Here is a 14,015-nt window from a genome sequence, read left to right on the forward strand (position 1 = left end):
TATCCCTCTAATATCTCTAAGAAGCCTTGCTGACACGGTCCCATTTCCCTGAAGCCTGCGTACGTGCCTCCTTTCAGGGTTCCCACAACCCCCTTTGTTTCCCTTATTAGAGCACGTATCGCTGTGTTGTAAATCTTCATTCGCCGGAATCCTCCGCTAGATTGTGATTTCATCCGAGGCTAGGAACAGTACTTTGTTCACCACCGTGTCCCTAAGAACCAGGATAGGGGCAGCAAAGTGACGATGGAGGGAGGGTTGGGGTGGGGGGGCGCGGAGGGTGACCAGTGAGCACTCAGATTCCTCCGTTTTCGTCGGTGTCTGAAGGACAATGGAAAATCAGGTCAAAAAAGTGTCAACAGGTATGGGTTGGTAGAAAATGGGCGCTTAATTTGAATGATCAGTTTCATACTCTCACAGAGCGCAGAGTGTGGGAAATCAAAAAAGGCTCGCACCTCCTTGAAAATAAAACGAAGCCATGGCTATTTGTAGGCACGCCCGGGAATTATTTGAGGAATGGTGAGGCGGAGGGTTACTAACCGGGACTATAAGCAGTAACGATCCGCTCGAGCCTTGTAATGGTGGCGGCGACGCTTCAGACCACCAGGGGGAGGAATCGCGCCGCATCCTGGGCCTTGGGCGGTTTCATCCAACAATGAGGGCCCGCGTGGAACTCTGGGGATTGTAGTCTTAGGGTCTCAATGCGCAATCTTGCGCGATGCACCCTCGGGAGTTGTAGTTCCAGACAGAGAGGAGGGGAATGCTTTCAGGCGTCAATGATGAGTTCTGGAAACTACACCTACCAAAGGGCCACGAGCTCCAGAGTAGTTTCTGGTTTCCGTGGAGTTGACCGTCTGGGTTACTTCTGAGGGGTCAACCTGACTGGGTAAGTTGGGGTGGAGAAAGCTCTTGTTCTGAACTGAGGTATCAGCCGACTTTTTCATCTTCCAGCCCGGTTTGGGGGCTGCTTGTCTCAATCCCAGTAACTCCGCATTAATCCTTCATCCTTTTCTGTTTCTTGTTCAGACCCCTCCAGTATCTGCCCGCACCCTTAACGCTCTCACGATCATCTCGCGCCTTCACTCCCGTCGCCCCCGGAATCCCACCCTGAGCTGTGGTGGTAGGACTCAGCCCCTCAGCCCCAGCTGGAGCACACAACGTGACCTCCGCGAATCCTGGGCTTCCTTAGGCTCCACGCCTCCTGTGTGCTCCTCTCTTCCCCTCACTTTCTGCTGTTTCATGCTAGTGGAGGAAGGGTCGCCATTCCTTCTTCCCATTCCGTGGAAGAGCCCTGGGCTCAGCCGACCCGGGGTCTAGTCCACCCCTGCAGCTCACTCGCCGTGTGACCTTGGGCAAATCAAGCAATCTCCCTGGGACTCCAGCTCTTCATTTACAAAATGGAGATGGCAATTGGTGTCGGTCTTGGGGTGAGGCTCTTTGGTGGAGCCAATAAGATAATATGTGTGAAAGGGTTTTTAAACTGTAAAGCTTCCTCAAGCGAGAGAGGTTCTTTTTATTATAATTATTAATACTCTGGAACACTCTTATTTTGGGTCCTTTTCTACCTCTGTCCCCTTGTTGTTCAAGCCTGTCTCTTGAGTGCTTGGTGTCTCCATTCTCTAAAAGTAGGCTATTTCCTCCCTTCCTCCAGAGACCAGAGGTCAGACTAATGAGCTTTAAGTCTCCAGAGAGCTTTGTCCGAAAGGAAGCCCCAGAGAAGTGCTTCTCTTGGACTCTGTCCTGAAATAGCCAGTGATGAAAAGTCCACACAGCTGGCAAAAGGGTGGTTGGTTTCTCCTCATTGGAAACAGGACCCCAGCAGGAGATGGACAGCTGCGTTGTAGGCACTGTCCATCTCCTGGGCTCTTGTGGGCCTTTTTAGTACACTCTGATTTTTGCTGGAGTGTTTCAGACTCAAGAAGGCTGGAAGGAAAGAATTCGTCTTGCCAAAGGGTTTAATACAGAAAAAAATGGAAGAGACCTTGGCCCCTTGGCCTGGTGTGATGAAATAGCACTGTTAATTAATTTTTAACATTTTGTTTTGTTTTAAAGATTTTATTTATTTATTCGACAGAGATAGAGACAGCCAGCGAGAGAGGGAACACAAGCAGGGGGAGTGGGAGAGGAAGAAGCAGGCTCATAGCAGAGGAGCCTGATGTGGGGCTTGATCCCATAACGCCGGGATCACGCCCTGAGCCGAAGGCAGACGCTTAACCGCTGTGCCACCCAGGCGCCCCAATTTTTAACATTTTGTGAGCACTTAAAATGTACCAAGCCCTAGACAATATCACTTTTTTTTAAAAAAAGATTTTATTCATTTGACAGTCAAAGAGCGAGCACAAGTGGGCAGAGCGGCGGACAGAGGCAGAGGGAGAAGCAGGCTCTCTGCTGAGCAGGGAGCCGGATGAGGGGCTTGATCCCAGGACCCTTAACCGACTGAGCCACCCAGGGGCCCCTCACTTTCCTTCTTTACTTATTTTTAAAAATTTTTATGTATTTTCTCAATTTTCTTATTTAAATTTCACTTTTGAAGTGTCTTCATTTTACTTCTAAGGAGCTTAGGCTCAGAGAGGTCATGCTATAATAACTATTGTAGTTAGAGCTACTATCTCTGGTTATAGTGCCTTCTACCTGTCAGGTGTTTTATATACGTTATTTCATTTAGTCCTCATCAACAACTTCATGAGTGCTAGTATTTCTGTCATATGGATAAAATCTCAGAGACTTAGAATTGAAGGAACATCCTCGGGATCACAGCCAGTTAAGAATTGGAATTCAGACTATCACCAAAGCTTTTTCTTTTTACACTATACCATATAGCCTTATTTTGGGGTCAAAAAAGACAGATTAAAGAATCGAGAGGGTTTAAATCAAAGCCAAGTAAAGGAGCAATTAGTGGGTCTTTACTACATAGGAAAAGCATGAAGGTAGATGGTTCGGCCTACAAAGACGTATAAAACACAGCCTTTATATGGTATCCAAAAAAATGCATAAGGGTGTAAAAATTAGATTCACTGGATAAGTTAATTATTGAGACCAATTATATGCAAGGCACTATGTTAAGCCTTGTGACTGGTGGGAACATGCTTCTAGGTGGCCATGGGCATTGAACCAAGTGAAGTCATAGTCATTATCGTTTCATTACTAGAAAATGCTGGGCTGGAACACTGTATACACGCAGTAAATATTTGTTGCATGCATGCATCTCTGAATAAAAAGTATCATCTGGACCAGAGGTTCTCAAACCTTGCTGGGGAGAAACATGGGAAGCTTTTAAAAACTGACCTCTGGAAATGAAGATCCTAAAATCTATATTTTTGAAAGTTTCCCAGGTGACTGTGACAATAGATTCAGGAACCTCTGAACTAGGTTCTGCTTGGACTACTTGTAGGAAGTCACTGACTGAAAACTGCTAGAATAGGTACTAATCCGAGAGCTATCCTAAGGCAGCCCATGATTGGTTAGCAGGTGAAGGATGCAGACAGTGCTTAGAGTTGAGAGAACGGCAAGTGGAAGGACTTGTTAAAGCGCAGAGAACCAGAGATTTCACTGGGCCTTGATGGATCGGGCAGGCTTGCATGGGTCTAGAGACTTCTAGACAGGCACCACCACAAATTGTTTGGATGAAGTGAACAAAAGAAGGTAGAGACACCTGGGCTGATTTCCTTGGAAAATGCTATGGCATTTATTAGAAATGACTCTGGATACCCTGGGTGGGTGTCTCTTAGGCGAAATTGGATTTTCCCATCTCCCCATCTTCCTTGGACATCAATATGAGCCCAGGGAATGCAGATTCATTTTTGTGTATGCCTCACTCTGGCCAGTTAGCTTTAGTTTGTATTTATCTCCAAACTTCAAGATTCTTTCAGAAACTTTCCAGGACTACTAGAGAGTTCTACTCCCTTCCTTTTAGCAGTTTTTAACTCCACTCATCTTGATTCCTATCCCAAGCACTGTTCTCTATATGGGGTAAGACCAAAATCTCTTCCCATAAGAAGTTACTATCATTCTGGTCACCCAGTCCTGAAACCTGACTCCTCTTTGGTTCTTCTGTCTTCCTTGCCTCCCCAAATCCACTCATTTGCCAAATCCCATTGTTTCTACTTTTCACTCAATCAACAAATATTTCCTGGGTACTTCATAAGAGCCAGGTACTACACAAGGAGCTTTAAATGCATTATTTCATTTTATCTTCCTAGCAACCCTACGAGGGTGGATAGTTTCCTATTGTACCCATGAGGAATCAGGCTTAGGGAGATCAGAGGATCTGCCCAAAGTGAAAAAGCTAGGCAGCAAAGGAGCTGGGCTCAAATTCGGCTCCTTCAGACTTAATATCGCTCATTTCCAGAGTCGATTCCAGCTCCTTAGCTAGCACTGGAGAGACTGCTACCCTCCAGATCTGTCACACCTTTTCTCACATGTGCTTTCTTACCTTTGTGGCTTAGCTGATACACTTTCTCCTACTTGAAAGTCCACTTTTGCCATCTTTCTCTGCCTCCACTGCCAAGCTACGGACGTGTGCTTTCTTCTCAGAACTCCTGCATCTGATCCTCTTATATGACCTTTTCTTTGGCAGTTAGATCTTGGAGCTGCTTCATTGTCATGTGGGTGACATGTGTCATGCACCCCTGCCTTATGTCTTCCGTGTGTGCCCTCAGCGGCAAGGGGAAAAGGTCAGGGTGTGAGACTAAGTAGCACATACTCAACTTCACTCTGGCTAACCAGTCCACTGACTGCATCAGGAGCTTGGTCAGTTAGTTAGTTTAGTTTGTTTGTTTCTTTTTAGAAAGGTGTTATTTATTTATTTGACAGAGCGTGTGCACAAGCAGGGAAGGCGGCAGAGGGAGAGGGAGAAGCAGGCGTCCTGCTGAGCAGGGAGCCTGATGTGGGGCTCAATCCCAGGACCCTGGGAACAGGACCCAAGCTGAAGGCAGACGCTTAACCGACTGAGCCACCCAGGCGCCCCAAGCTTAATTTCTTTTTAAAAAGAACTGCATTCTACTACTACAGAGTAGTAGAAAGAAAATCATTTCTTTTTTTTTTTTAAGATTTTTTTTTTTAAAGATTTTATTTATTTATTTGACAGAGAGAGACAGCCAGCGAGAGAGGGAACACAAGCAGGGGGAGCAGGAGAGGAAGAAGCAGGCTCATAGCGGAAGAGCCTGATGTGGGGCTCGATCCCATAACGCCGGGATCACGCCCTGAGCCGAAGGCAGACGCTTAACCGCTGTGCCACCCAGGCGCCCCAAGAAAATCATTTCTTATATTCCAGAGTTAAATAGAATGACATTCGGATTATTGGTTATTTGGGGTTTGCCATTGGACCAGACAATTGGAAGTTGGCTACCAGGAGATCTGTGTGTAATAATAGTTCTGCTTGTGACATTGTGCAGCTCGCTTAACCTCTGAGGACCTTGTTTTGTTCATCAGGACAGCACATGTATGTAGTGGGGAGGGTGGGAGATGATTGTGGCAAGGATCCATAGAAATGGCTTCTAAGGTCTCTGCTTGCCAAGACATGCTTGGACTTGAACTTTCTGATCCACCCCAGAGTGTCTTAAAGAAAGCAGAATAGTGTAATGACTAAAAATGTGGGTCTGGGACTCAGTGTATTTGTTTAGATGCTTTTGGTTCAGGCAATAGAAATCTAAAGTCAATTGGTTTTAACAAAAAGGGGATTTACTGACTCATGTAACTGGAAAGTCCAGAAGTGGGTCAGGTTTTTCAGGTATTGTCTGGTCTAGAGATTCTTAATGTCTTCACAAATATGACTCCGTTTGTCTGATTCTTTCCTCTGCTGTCTTCCATGGGTAGCTTTATCCTTGAGGTAGCAAGTGCCTGCAACATTTCAAGGCTTCATATCTGCACATCACCGTAGTTCAGAACAAGAAAGAACGTTTCCATCTTCAACCATCAAAGTCCTGGGCTTTACTCTGAATGGACCAACTATGTCATGTGCCCACTCTTCATCCAGAGACCGACCCGGGGACACCAAGGGCTGATCGGTTCAGGTCAATTATGGCCCAAGTCTAGAAGTTAGGGGAGGGGAGTGTCAGCCCCACTCAAGTCACAAGGGTACTGCATAGGAGGGCAAGATAGAATAGGTGTGGAGAAGTTTGACCGTATTCTCCACTGTTACAGCCACGTTGTCCATGATCAAATTCTGGCTCTGTTAGCTGTATGTTCTTGGGGGAAATTACCTAACTTTGTCAAGCATCAGTTTCCTCATCTCAGTTTTTCAATTAATAATGTATTAAAGCACTTAGTGTAATTCTTGGCACTCCCTAAGTGTCATGATGACGATGCTGATGGGGATGATGAGATTGAAGAGGGATAGAGATCAATGGCTTTGGCCCCAATTTAGGGAGCAGCCAAATTACAAGAATGTTTGCTAGTCAGGAACACACACCTGCCATGTCGAGGGCTCCTGGTTGATCTGCAGCCACATTGTATTCTTCCCCGTCTCTGCCCTTTCTTGCTCTTATGCCCTGTGTAGAAATGCTTTCCTTCCTCTCCCCTGCCCCTAAATCTTTCTCCTACCTCAAGGCCCAGCCTGAGTGCCACTGTTATAGTAGCTTAGGTCCGTGTTTGTGTAAACATATAACTGAGTCTCCCCCATGAGCAGGACCAGTTGGGGTTAAGAGCTTAGGTCTGGATTAGACAGACCTGGGTTTGCTGCCCCGAAGCAGGATAACTTCGGGAAAGTTGTTCAACCATTCTGTACCTTAGTTTCCTCATCTATCAACAGGGTATTTGTAGGACCTTCCTCAGAGTTGTGGAGAGAATGAAATGATGTACTATATGGAGGGAGCTTAGTTCAGTGCTGACACAGCGAATAATACGTCTTACTATTCCTGGCCTCATGAGGACACGGTCTGGGTTACATTCTCTGCAGAGGTGACTGCCACGCTGGGCATGTGGTAGGTGCTGAGTGCACTTGGCTGTGGGTTTTTTGTTTGTTTGCTTTGTTTCATTTTTTTGTTTTTAAGATTTATTTATTTATTTGAGAGAGAGAGAGAGTGCAAGTGAGGGCAGGGGGAAAGAGAGAGAATCTCAAGCAGGCCCCCTGCTGAGCGTGGAGCACGACACAGGACTCAGTCTTAGGACCCTGAGACCATGACCTGAGCTGAAACCCAAGAGTCGGACGCCCAAGCAACTGAGCCACCCAGGCGCCCCCTTGGCAGTGGGTTTTGGAGAGCATGGAAGCTCTCTTTCCCCAACCATCTCTTCACCCTGCTCCCAGTAACAGCAATGCAGCCCTTAAACCTTGGCAAAGTCAGTGTAGCAAAGCAGATCACGTGGAAGATGGAGTGAGTCCCTGGAAGGGAGATGGGGTGATAAGGAGCTGTGGACACGGGGGACAGATAACACATAAAAGCAACAGGAAGCTAAGAGGAAACCAGCAAGAGGCTCTTCTGTGTTTCGCCCTCAGCCATCAAGTTCAGCACTGTCCAGGTCGTTGTGTGTTCCAACTGGTGATGAAATGGGGGTGAACCAGTCCATGGGCTTCCCACCTGTCACAGGACCCCACCTTGTAGGCTGCGGGGATGTGATGGAGGGCCAGGGTCTCCAGGTAAGTGCCTCCAGCTCCGTCCCCGCACATCTCCGCTGCTGCTTCTGTGCCCTAACTTACAGTAGCCAATCTGACGGTGTGATTCTCAGCGGTGGGGGAACTGAGAGGTGGTCTGGATTTGGTGACAGAGCCTCCAAGTCTGTCTTCCCTGACCTTTTTCTTCCTCTTTCCAGTTAGAAACCTCTCGGTAGCCAGCTAAGAGGAAAGGGGGGCTCGAGCTCCAAAGTCAGCTCTCAGATCCCATGCCCGGTCTTGAGAGCAGATGCCTGATCTGGAAAGATTTCCAGTCTCATCCCAGTCTGAAGGTGTATGAGGGGAAGTGGACCATGTGCTGTTGGCCTTTGACTCCCCCTGGGTAGGAAGACCTGCTCCTCCTTCTCCTCTCCTGTCTTTATCTGTTTTCCCTCCACTTCGGTTCTCGACTTTCCCTCCACCAGTTCCTAGGTGCTTTTCTGCTGGCCCTTGGACTCCCCCTCTCTCTTTTGAGAGGCACATGCTTCCTGTTAACCCCTCACCTATTCCCATGTGAAACAAGTGTGCTGCTGCTTCCTAAGGGCCAGCCTCGAGAAGGGGCCTGGGTGACCTCCGGATGCCACCCCATGCAGCATGAGGGCTGATTTCATTCCCAGGGCTCCTCCAGGCCTGGGCTCATGGCCAGATTTAAATCTCTCTGATCCAAGCACTGAAAATATTTTGGTACCCCCCCAGATGTCATGTAAAATACAGCCGGCTATTTGAAATAACAGAAGGCTTACGTGTATGCTAAAAATAAAATTGCTTCTTTCTAGATTTTCTGAATGCAAAATTCAGGTATGTGAATTGAAGCTTAAGTGCCCCATTTTGGTGGCCTGCTTTGCTGGCACCCCTCATACCCGCAGTGTGTCTGTTGGGAAATCTAACCGAGCTTGCGGTTCTTGCTCTGAGCGGTTGCTCTCTTCTTTCCTGCAGGGGAGCTTCTTTAGACTCTTCTACCCCTGCCAAGAGGCAGAGGAGACCACGGAGCAGCCCCTGTGGATTCCCCGCTATGAGTACTGCACCGGCCTGGCCGATTACCTGCACTTTAATAAGCGCTGGGGGGGGTTGCTGTTCAGCTTGGCTGTGGGTAAGTGCTGGGCTCACCCCCAGATGCTTTCCCAGCATCTTGGTTATGTTCCTGGGGGATCCCTAGGCAGGCACAGTACTGTGAAGCCGGCATCGTCCAGCCCTCTTGCAGTGGGGCATGCATGAGCCAGTGTGGTGTGGAGACTCGGGAGAGGAGTATGTACATGAGAGCTTTGGTTACAGAGTTAGGTTGTCCGGGATTCAAATGCAGACTTTATCGTTGACAGTTCCTCCTCAGCTCTCCTCTCTCTGCGTAAAGTACCGTTGAATCATCCACTTCCCCCAAAGGCCCCACCATGAGGAACTCTAGCCAACTGTGTTGGCATCTCAGGGGTTCACCCCATAGTTTTTCAATGCTTCTTTGCATTTATCTTCCCACTTTCTATCATATTTGTACTTTCTAGGGAAGAAAGGGGGAAAGAAAAGGTGATTGATTGCCCTGGACTGCTCAGGGGTAAAAGTGCTTCTCCAGTGAGGAGGGACACATATCCCCACCCATGCCTCTGCCCAGGCTGCCCCTGGGATTACAGCTTTGGGGAAGCCAGAGATTTCATAGCCCCTGTCTCTTCTAGGATCTTGTCGCCTGCCTGTTAGCTGGAATGGCCCCTTTAAGACAAAGGACTCTGGATACCCCTTGATCATCTTCTCCCATGGCATGGGAGCCTTCAGGTAAGAGCTTCTGTCCCTCAGACCTTGTCATAGTCCTTAACTAGTGATAGCTGCTGAGTCTTAACTTACTCTCAGAGGGCAGAGAAACAGACATTTCCATCTGCCAGCTGTCTTCCCTGCCATCTGCTTCATGCTGGGGCACTGTGTCCACCTTCCCATGAAGGCCTTCCCCAAGGCCCTGACACCCGGGGGTCTTCCCTCAGGCTTCACATCCTTCGCTTCTCATGTTCCTGCACTGATAAATAAGTAAATGATTTTATGTTTATATTGTCTTTAAAATAAGTAAACATTTATAAATAAACACTTGTAGCTCTCTTTCCATATAATAGCACAGAAGTATTAGAAGGAGCTTGAGCTTTATAGCCAGAGTCATTCCTTTAGTGTCCGTGGAGGGACAGCTTTGCCGTGGCACGGCTGTAGCAGTGAGGTGGGCTCGCTCCCTGCACGCCCGCAACTCAGCCTCACCTGGGAGGCTCAGCCTCACCGCCTGTGCTCCGTGTGAGCTTGGGACAGTTGTAGAGCTCTCCGAGCCTAGAATTCATCGTCTGTCAGATGGGGATGCTGCTCCCACCCCGTGGTTTGTGAGGATTCGGTTAGACTGGCACCAGTAAGCATGCACACGTGCAGTGCTTTCTGTTTCTCTACATGCAGGCACACGGGATGGTGAACTGTAAGACTTTGGGAAACTCTGCCTGATGTTAGGGCAGTATCCATTTCTGAAATCATCCTGGGAATCCTGATTTCTCCATCTTGCTGTGTTATACAGCTTAATAACTGTAGGCCATATGTTCCTGTTTAAATTTATGAATATTCTGTTTATACGTTCATTATCAACATTTAAGTCTAGTTTATGCCCTAGAGTGTCACACCTCTCAAAGATGTCTGTTTTTGCTTCCGCACTTCCCAAACCATTGTCCACACTGTAGCCAGAGAGATCTTGTTTTTTGTTTTTTGGGGTTTTTTAAATATTTATTTATTCATTTGTGAGAGAGAGAGGGTGAGCATAAGTGGGGGCAGGGGGAGCAGGCAGAGGGAGATGCAGGCTCCTCGCTGAGCAAGGATGCCGATGCTGGACTCGAACCCGGGACCCTGAGATCATGACCTGAGCTGAAGGCAGATGCTTAACCGACCGTGCCACCCAGGCGTTCCTTTTGTTTTGTTTTTTGAAGATTTATCCATTTATTTGAGAGGGAGAGAGAGCATGAGCAGGGGGAGGGGCATAGGGAGAGGGAGCAAAAGAATCTTAAGCAGACTCCCTGCTGAATGTGGAGCCCGACGTGGGGCTCAGTCCCAGGACCCTGAAATCATGACCTGAGCCCAACCAACTGAACCACCCAGGTGCCCCCAGGGAGATCTGTTTTGGAAGCAAATATGACCTTGTCATTTCAGCACGTAGAACAGTGTCTGTCAGGTGCTCAATAAATAGTTGTTGAATAAATGAATGAATGTCACTTCCCTACTTAATCTTTTTAATAGCCCTTTGAATTTATTTCAGCTCTTGTCATGGTCTTACCTAGATGCAGGTCCCAGACAAAGTCTCCAGCCTTGTTTCTTACTACTTGCACCACTCCAGCTCTCTAGACAAACTGACCTTCTTTCACTTCCATAAAGGCACTATTTTATTTTCTGCCTCAGAGTTTTTATCTGTGCTGTGCTTTGCCTGGAATATTTGCTCTTCTGCTCCTGTCTTCTTCCCCTGCCCTCCACCCCTTCATCTTTGCCTGGCTGATTCCAAATTACCCTCAAGGTCTTAGTTTGGATGTGACTTTCTTAGGGACCCCCATCCTGACCCCTGTATTATATTAGTTTAAGTTTCCCAGTAATATGCTTTCATAAAATAACCTGTACTTTCCAGTACTTAATATAATTGTAGTGAATTAATTACATTTGTGATTACTCTTTAAGGTCTGTCTTTCCTCCTGGATTCTAAGCTCCATGAAGGCAGAGACTATATCTGTCTTCTATCTCTTTCAGTGCCTAGGACAATACCTGGAAAGTAGTAGTTTCCCAGTGAATATTTGTTAAGTGAATACAAGGGCTATGTTTTGCTAGGTTCTCATTCCTTTAGCAAATACCTGTTGAGCACCTGTCCTGTGCCAGCCCCGTGGCATGAGAAGAAGGTGAGTCCTGTGGAGAAAATCAAGGAATTGCATCCACTGGGGGAGCCCAAACATGGACTCACAAAACTGTAGCCCTTGGCAGGAGAGTAAATGCAGAGATGAGGCCAGCAAGGCAAGGAGATGGTGTTCAGTATTGCTCTCTTATTCAGTAAATTTAGTACTTGCCATATGCTGGGGCCTGTGCTGGGGTTGTGTCCTCAGTAGCGAATAAGATAGAGTCCCTGCCTTCAGAAGGACTGTAGTCTAGCAGGAAAAAGAAGTAAGAAACATTCTCTCCTAAGCTTACAGGTATTTTGTACAGAAAGCAGGTGAACACATGACTTTGGAGAGTGGTCTTTTGGTCTAAGAATCTGTATTGAGACTTCACACCTCAGTTGACCTGGGTAAGCCAGTTATAAATACTCTGCTCACCAGAAAGAAATTCCAAGCTGAAGAACAGGGAGGGAAAGGGACGTGGTTGCCTCTTTGTTGCGTATGTGGTTAATTCAGCATCTGAAATCCTTCCAGACCTATGGGTTCCCACCCCAGGGAGGAGTATGTGCATTTAAGTGTTCCCTGCTTGCAATGTGCAGTTGTTCCTTTGGTTTCCACACAGTCCTGTGAGGTAGGTGGTGGGGGTGTGTATTTTACAGATGACCAAACAGGTTCTGAAAGACAGACTTGCCCAAGATTACGCAGTATGACCTGGGAAGGGATCAGAGATCTCTCTGGTTCTTACTCCCAGTTCACTGCCTCCCTCGGAGAAGTGCGAGAAGGTGAAAGGAAATAATGTCTGTCCTTCCTGAATCAGTTAGGGTCCAGGCAAGTTGTATTAACAGAAAAACCCCAAACAGTAGTGGCCTAAGCAATATAAAATTTATTTCTTACTCAGATAAAAGAACGCTAGTGGTAGACAGAGATGATAAGGTACTTCCACGAGGTTACCAGAGAACCAGACTTCTTTTATCATTTTGCTCTGCCACGTGTGGCTTCCATTTCTAAGGTAATCTAATGACCTCGGGGGGCTGCTTTAGCTCCTGCCATTACATCCACCATCCAGGCAATAGGAAGGGAGAACTCTCCTGAAACCTTTTTTCCCCCCCCGAAAGTTCTGTACAACACAATTGCTTATGTTCCAATGACTAGAGCTGCTCTGTCCATTATAGTAGTTTCTAGCCACATGTGGCTATTGAAATTACAAATATACGGCTAGTCTAAACTGAGATGGGCTGAAGTATAAGATATACACTGGATTTCAAAGACTTCATATGGACAAAAAAGAACTTAATATTTCGTTAATTCAACATTCTTTTTTTTAAAGTAATCTCTATACTCAGTGTCAGTCTCAAACTCATGACCCTGAGAGCAAGAGTCGGATGTTCTATCAACTGAGCCAGCCAGGCGCCCCTAATTCAGACATTTTAATTATATGTTAAAATGATAATGTTTTGGCTCTATTGAGTTAAATAAGATATATTATTAAAATTAATTCCACTTTTTTTTTATTTTGAAAATGTATCTACTAGAGAATTTTAATTACTAATGAGGGCAGCATTCTATTTTTATTGCTGGGCTGGAACCTAATCACCTAGATAAACCTGGCAGCAGGGGAGGCTGGGAAATTCATAATTGATGCCTGTATCTTCAGGTGAAAATCAGACTCTGCTACTAAGGAAGAGGGAAAAAATAAGTGTTTAGGCAGTTAACAGTGTCTGCCATATTCCTTTTTTTCTGGGAAGTTGGAGGACAGACAAATTCACATGCTAAATCACAGGTGCATATTTGCATATTACAGAAATAGCCAGAGTGCCTGTCTCCAAGGATCTGACCAACTAATTTGGGAGACGTATAATAATATATAGACAATAAAAATGCAATCGTTAAAGTATCCAGACTGTATTGGGGGTGGGTGGAGGAGATGAGTCAAGGTTCATGTGGGGTTGAAAACACCATGGATGGATTTACACATGCTTCTTGGAGCCTTGGTGAGACGAGTGGTCTGCTGACCAGAGAAAGCACCTTGAGGAGGGAGGGCTGCTACAGATGAAACTTCCTCCATTCAGTCTTTTGAGATGGTCACTAGCAGAGCATGGTTGGAATGGGAGCTGCAGGGGGCCAATTCTTTTGACCACTTCTCTCTGTTCCTTCCTGCATCTCTAGGACGCTGTATTCAGCCTTCTGCATGGAGCTGGCCTCCCATGGCTTTGTGGTGGCTGTCCCAGAACACAGGTGAGTGGTGACGGCCAAAACGAACTCTCTTGGATTGGCTGCTGCCCGTGGGCTAGGATATAGGCGAGTCCCTTATCGATACATTATTTCTCATCTTCACAATGACCATGCAAGGCAGGTATTCTACTCATTTTCAAGGCAAGGAAACCGAAGTTCAAAGGTTCACTTGCTGGAAGTGACACAGCTGAGTGGGGGTTCAAACCCAAGTCAGTCTTCAAAATCCGTGTTTTTTCTACTCTCCTGTGCATGCCCCAGATCTTTCTCCCTGCTAGCCAAAAGATGATCCAGAGTGTCTTGGCGGGAATGGGGGCTTTGGTAAAGGGGAGAAATAAGCTCAAGGGTATCCT

At 46.7% G+C, this 14,015-nt stretch overlaps 1 protein-coding gene across 2 annotated transcripts in view; it reads left to right on the top strand.

Moving 5' to 3' along the window:
- Positions 1-744: 744 nt before the first annotated feature.
- The window catches only part of PAFAH2 (platelet activating factor acetylhydrolase 2), a 43,960-nt gene continuing 30,689 nt past the window's right edge, over positions 745-14,015 (top strand). Inside the window, exons 1-6 of one of the 2 annotated variants that reach the window (XM_045782065.2) lie at positions 746-883; positions 6,746-6,917; positions 7,430-7,570; positions 8,519-8,672; positions 9,244-9,340; positions 13,600-13,668. In XM_045782065.2, coding sequence (XP_045638021.1) covers positions 7,481-7,570; positions 8,519-8,672; positions 9,244-9,340; positions 13,600-13,668 — 410 coding nt within the window. In that variant the 5' untranslated portion in view covers positions 746-883; positions 6,746-6,917; positions 7,430-7,480. Of the gene's footprint in view, positions 884-6,745; positions 6,918-7,429; positions 7,571-8,518; positions 8,673-9,243; positions 9,341-13,599; positions 13,669-14,015 lie in introns of both variants that reach the window. The other variant, XR_015722704.1, reaches the window with a different exon arrangement.

The sequence above is a fragment of the Ursus americanus genome, chromosome 33 (genome assembly GCF_024610735.1).
Source record: "Ursus americanus isolate L20-20 chromosome 33, mUrsAme1.1.p, whole genome shotgun sequence".
NCBI lineage: Eukaryota > Metazoa > Chordata > Mammalia > Carnivora > Ursidae > Ursus > Ursus americanus.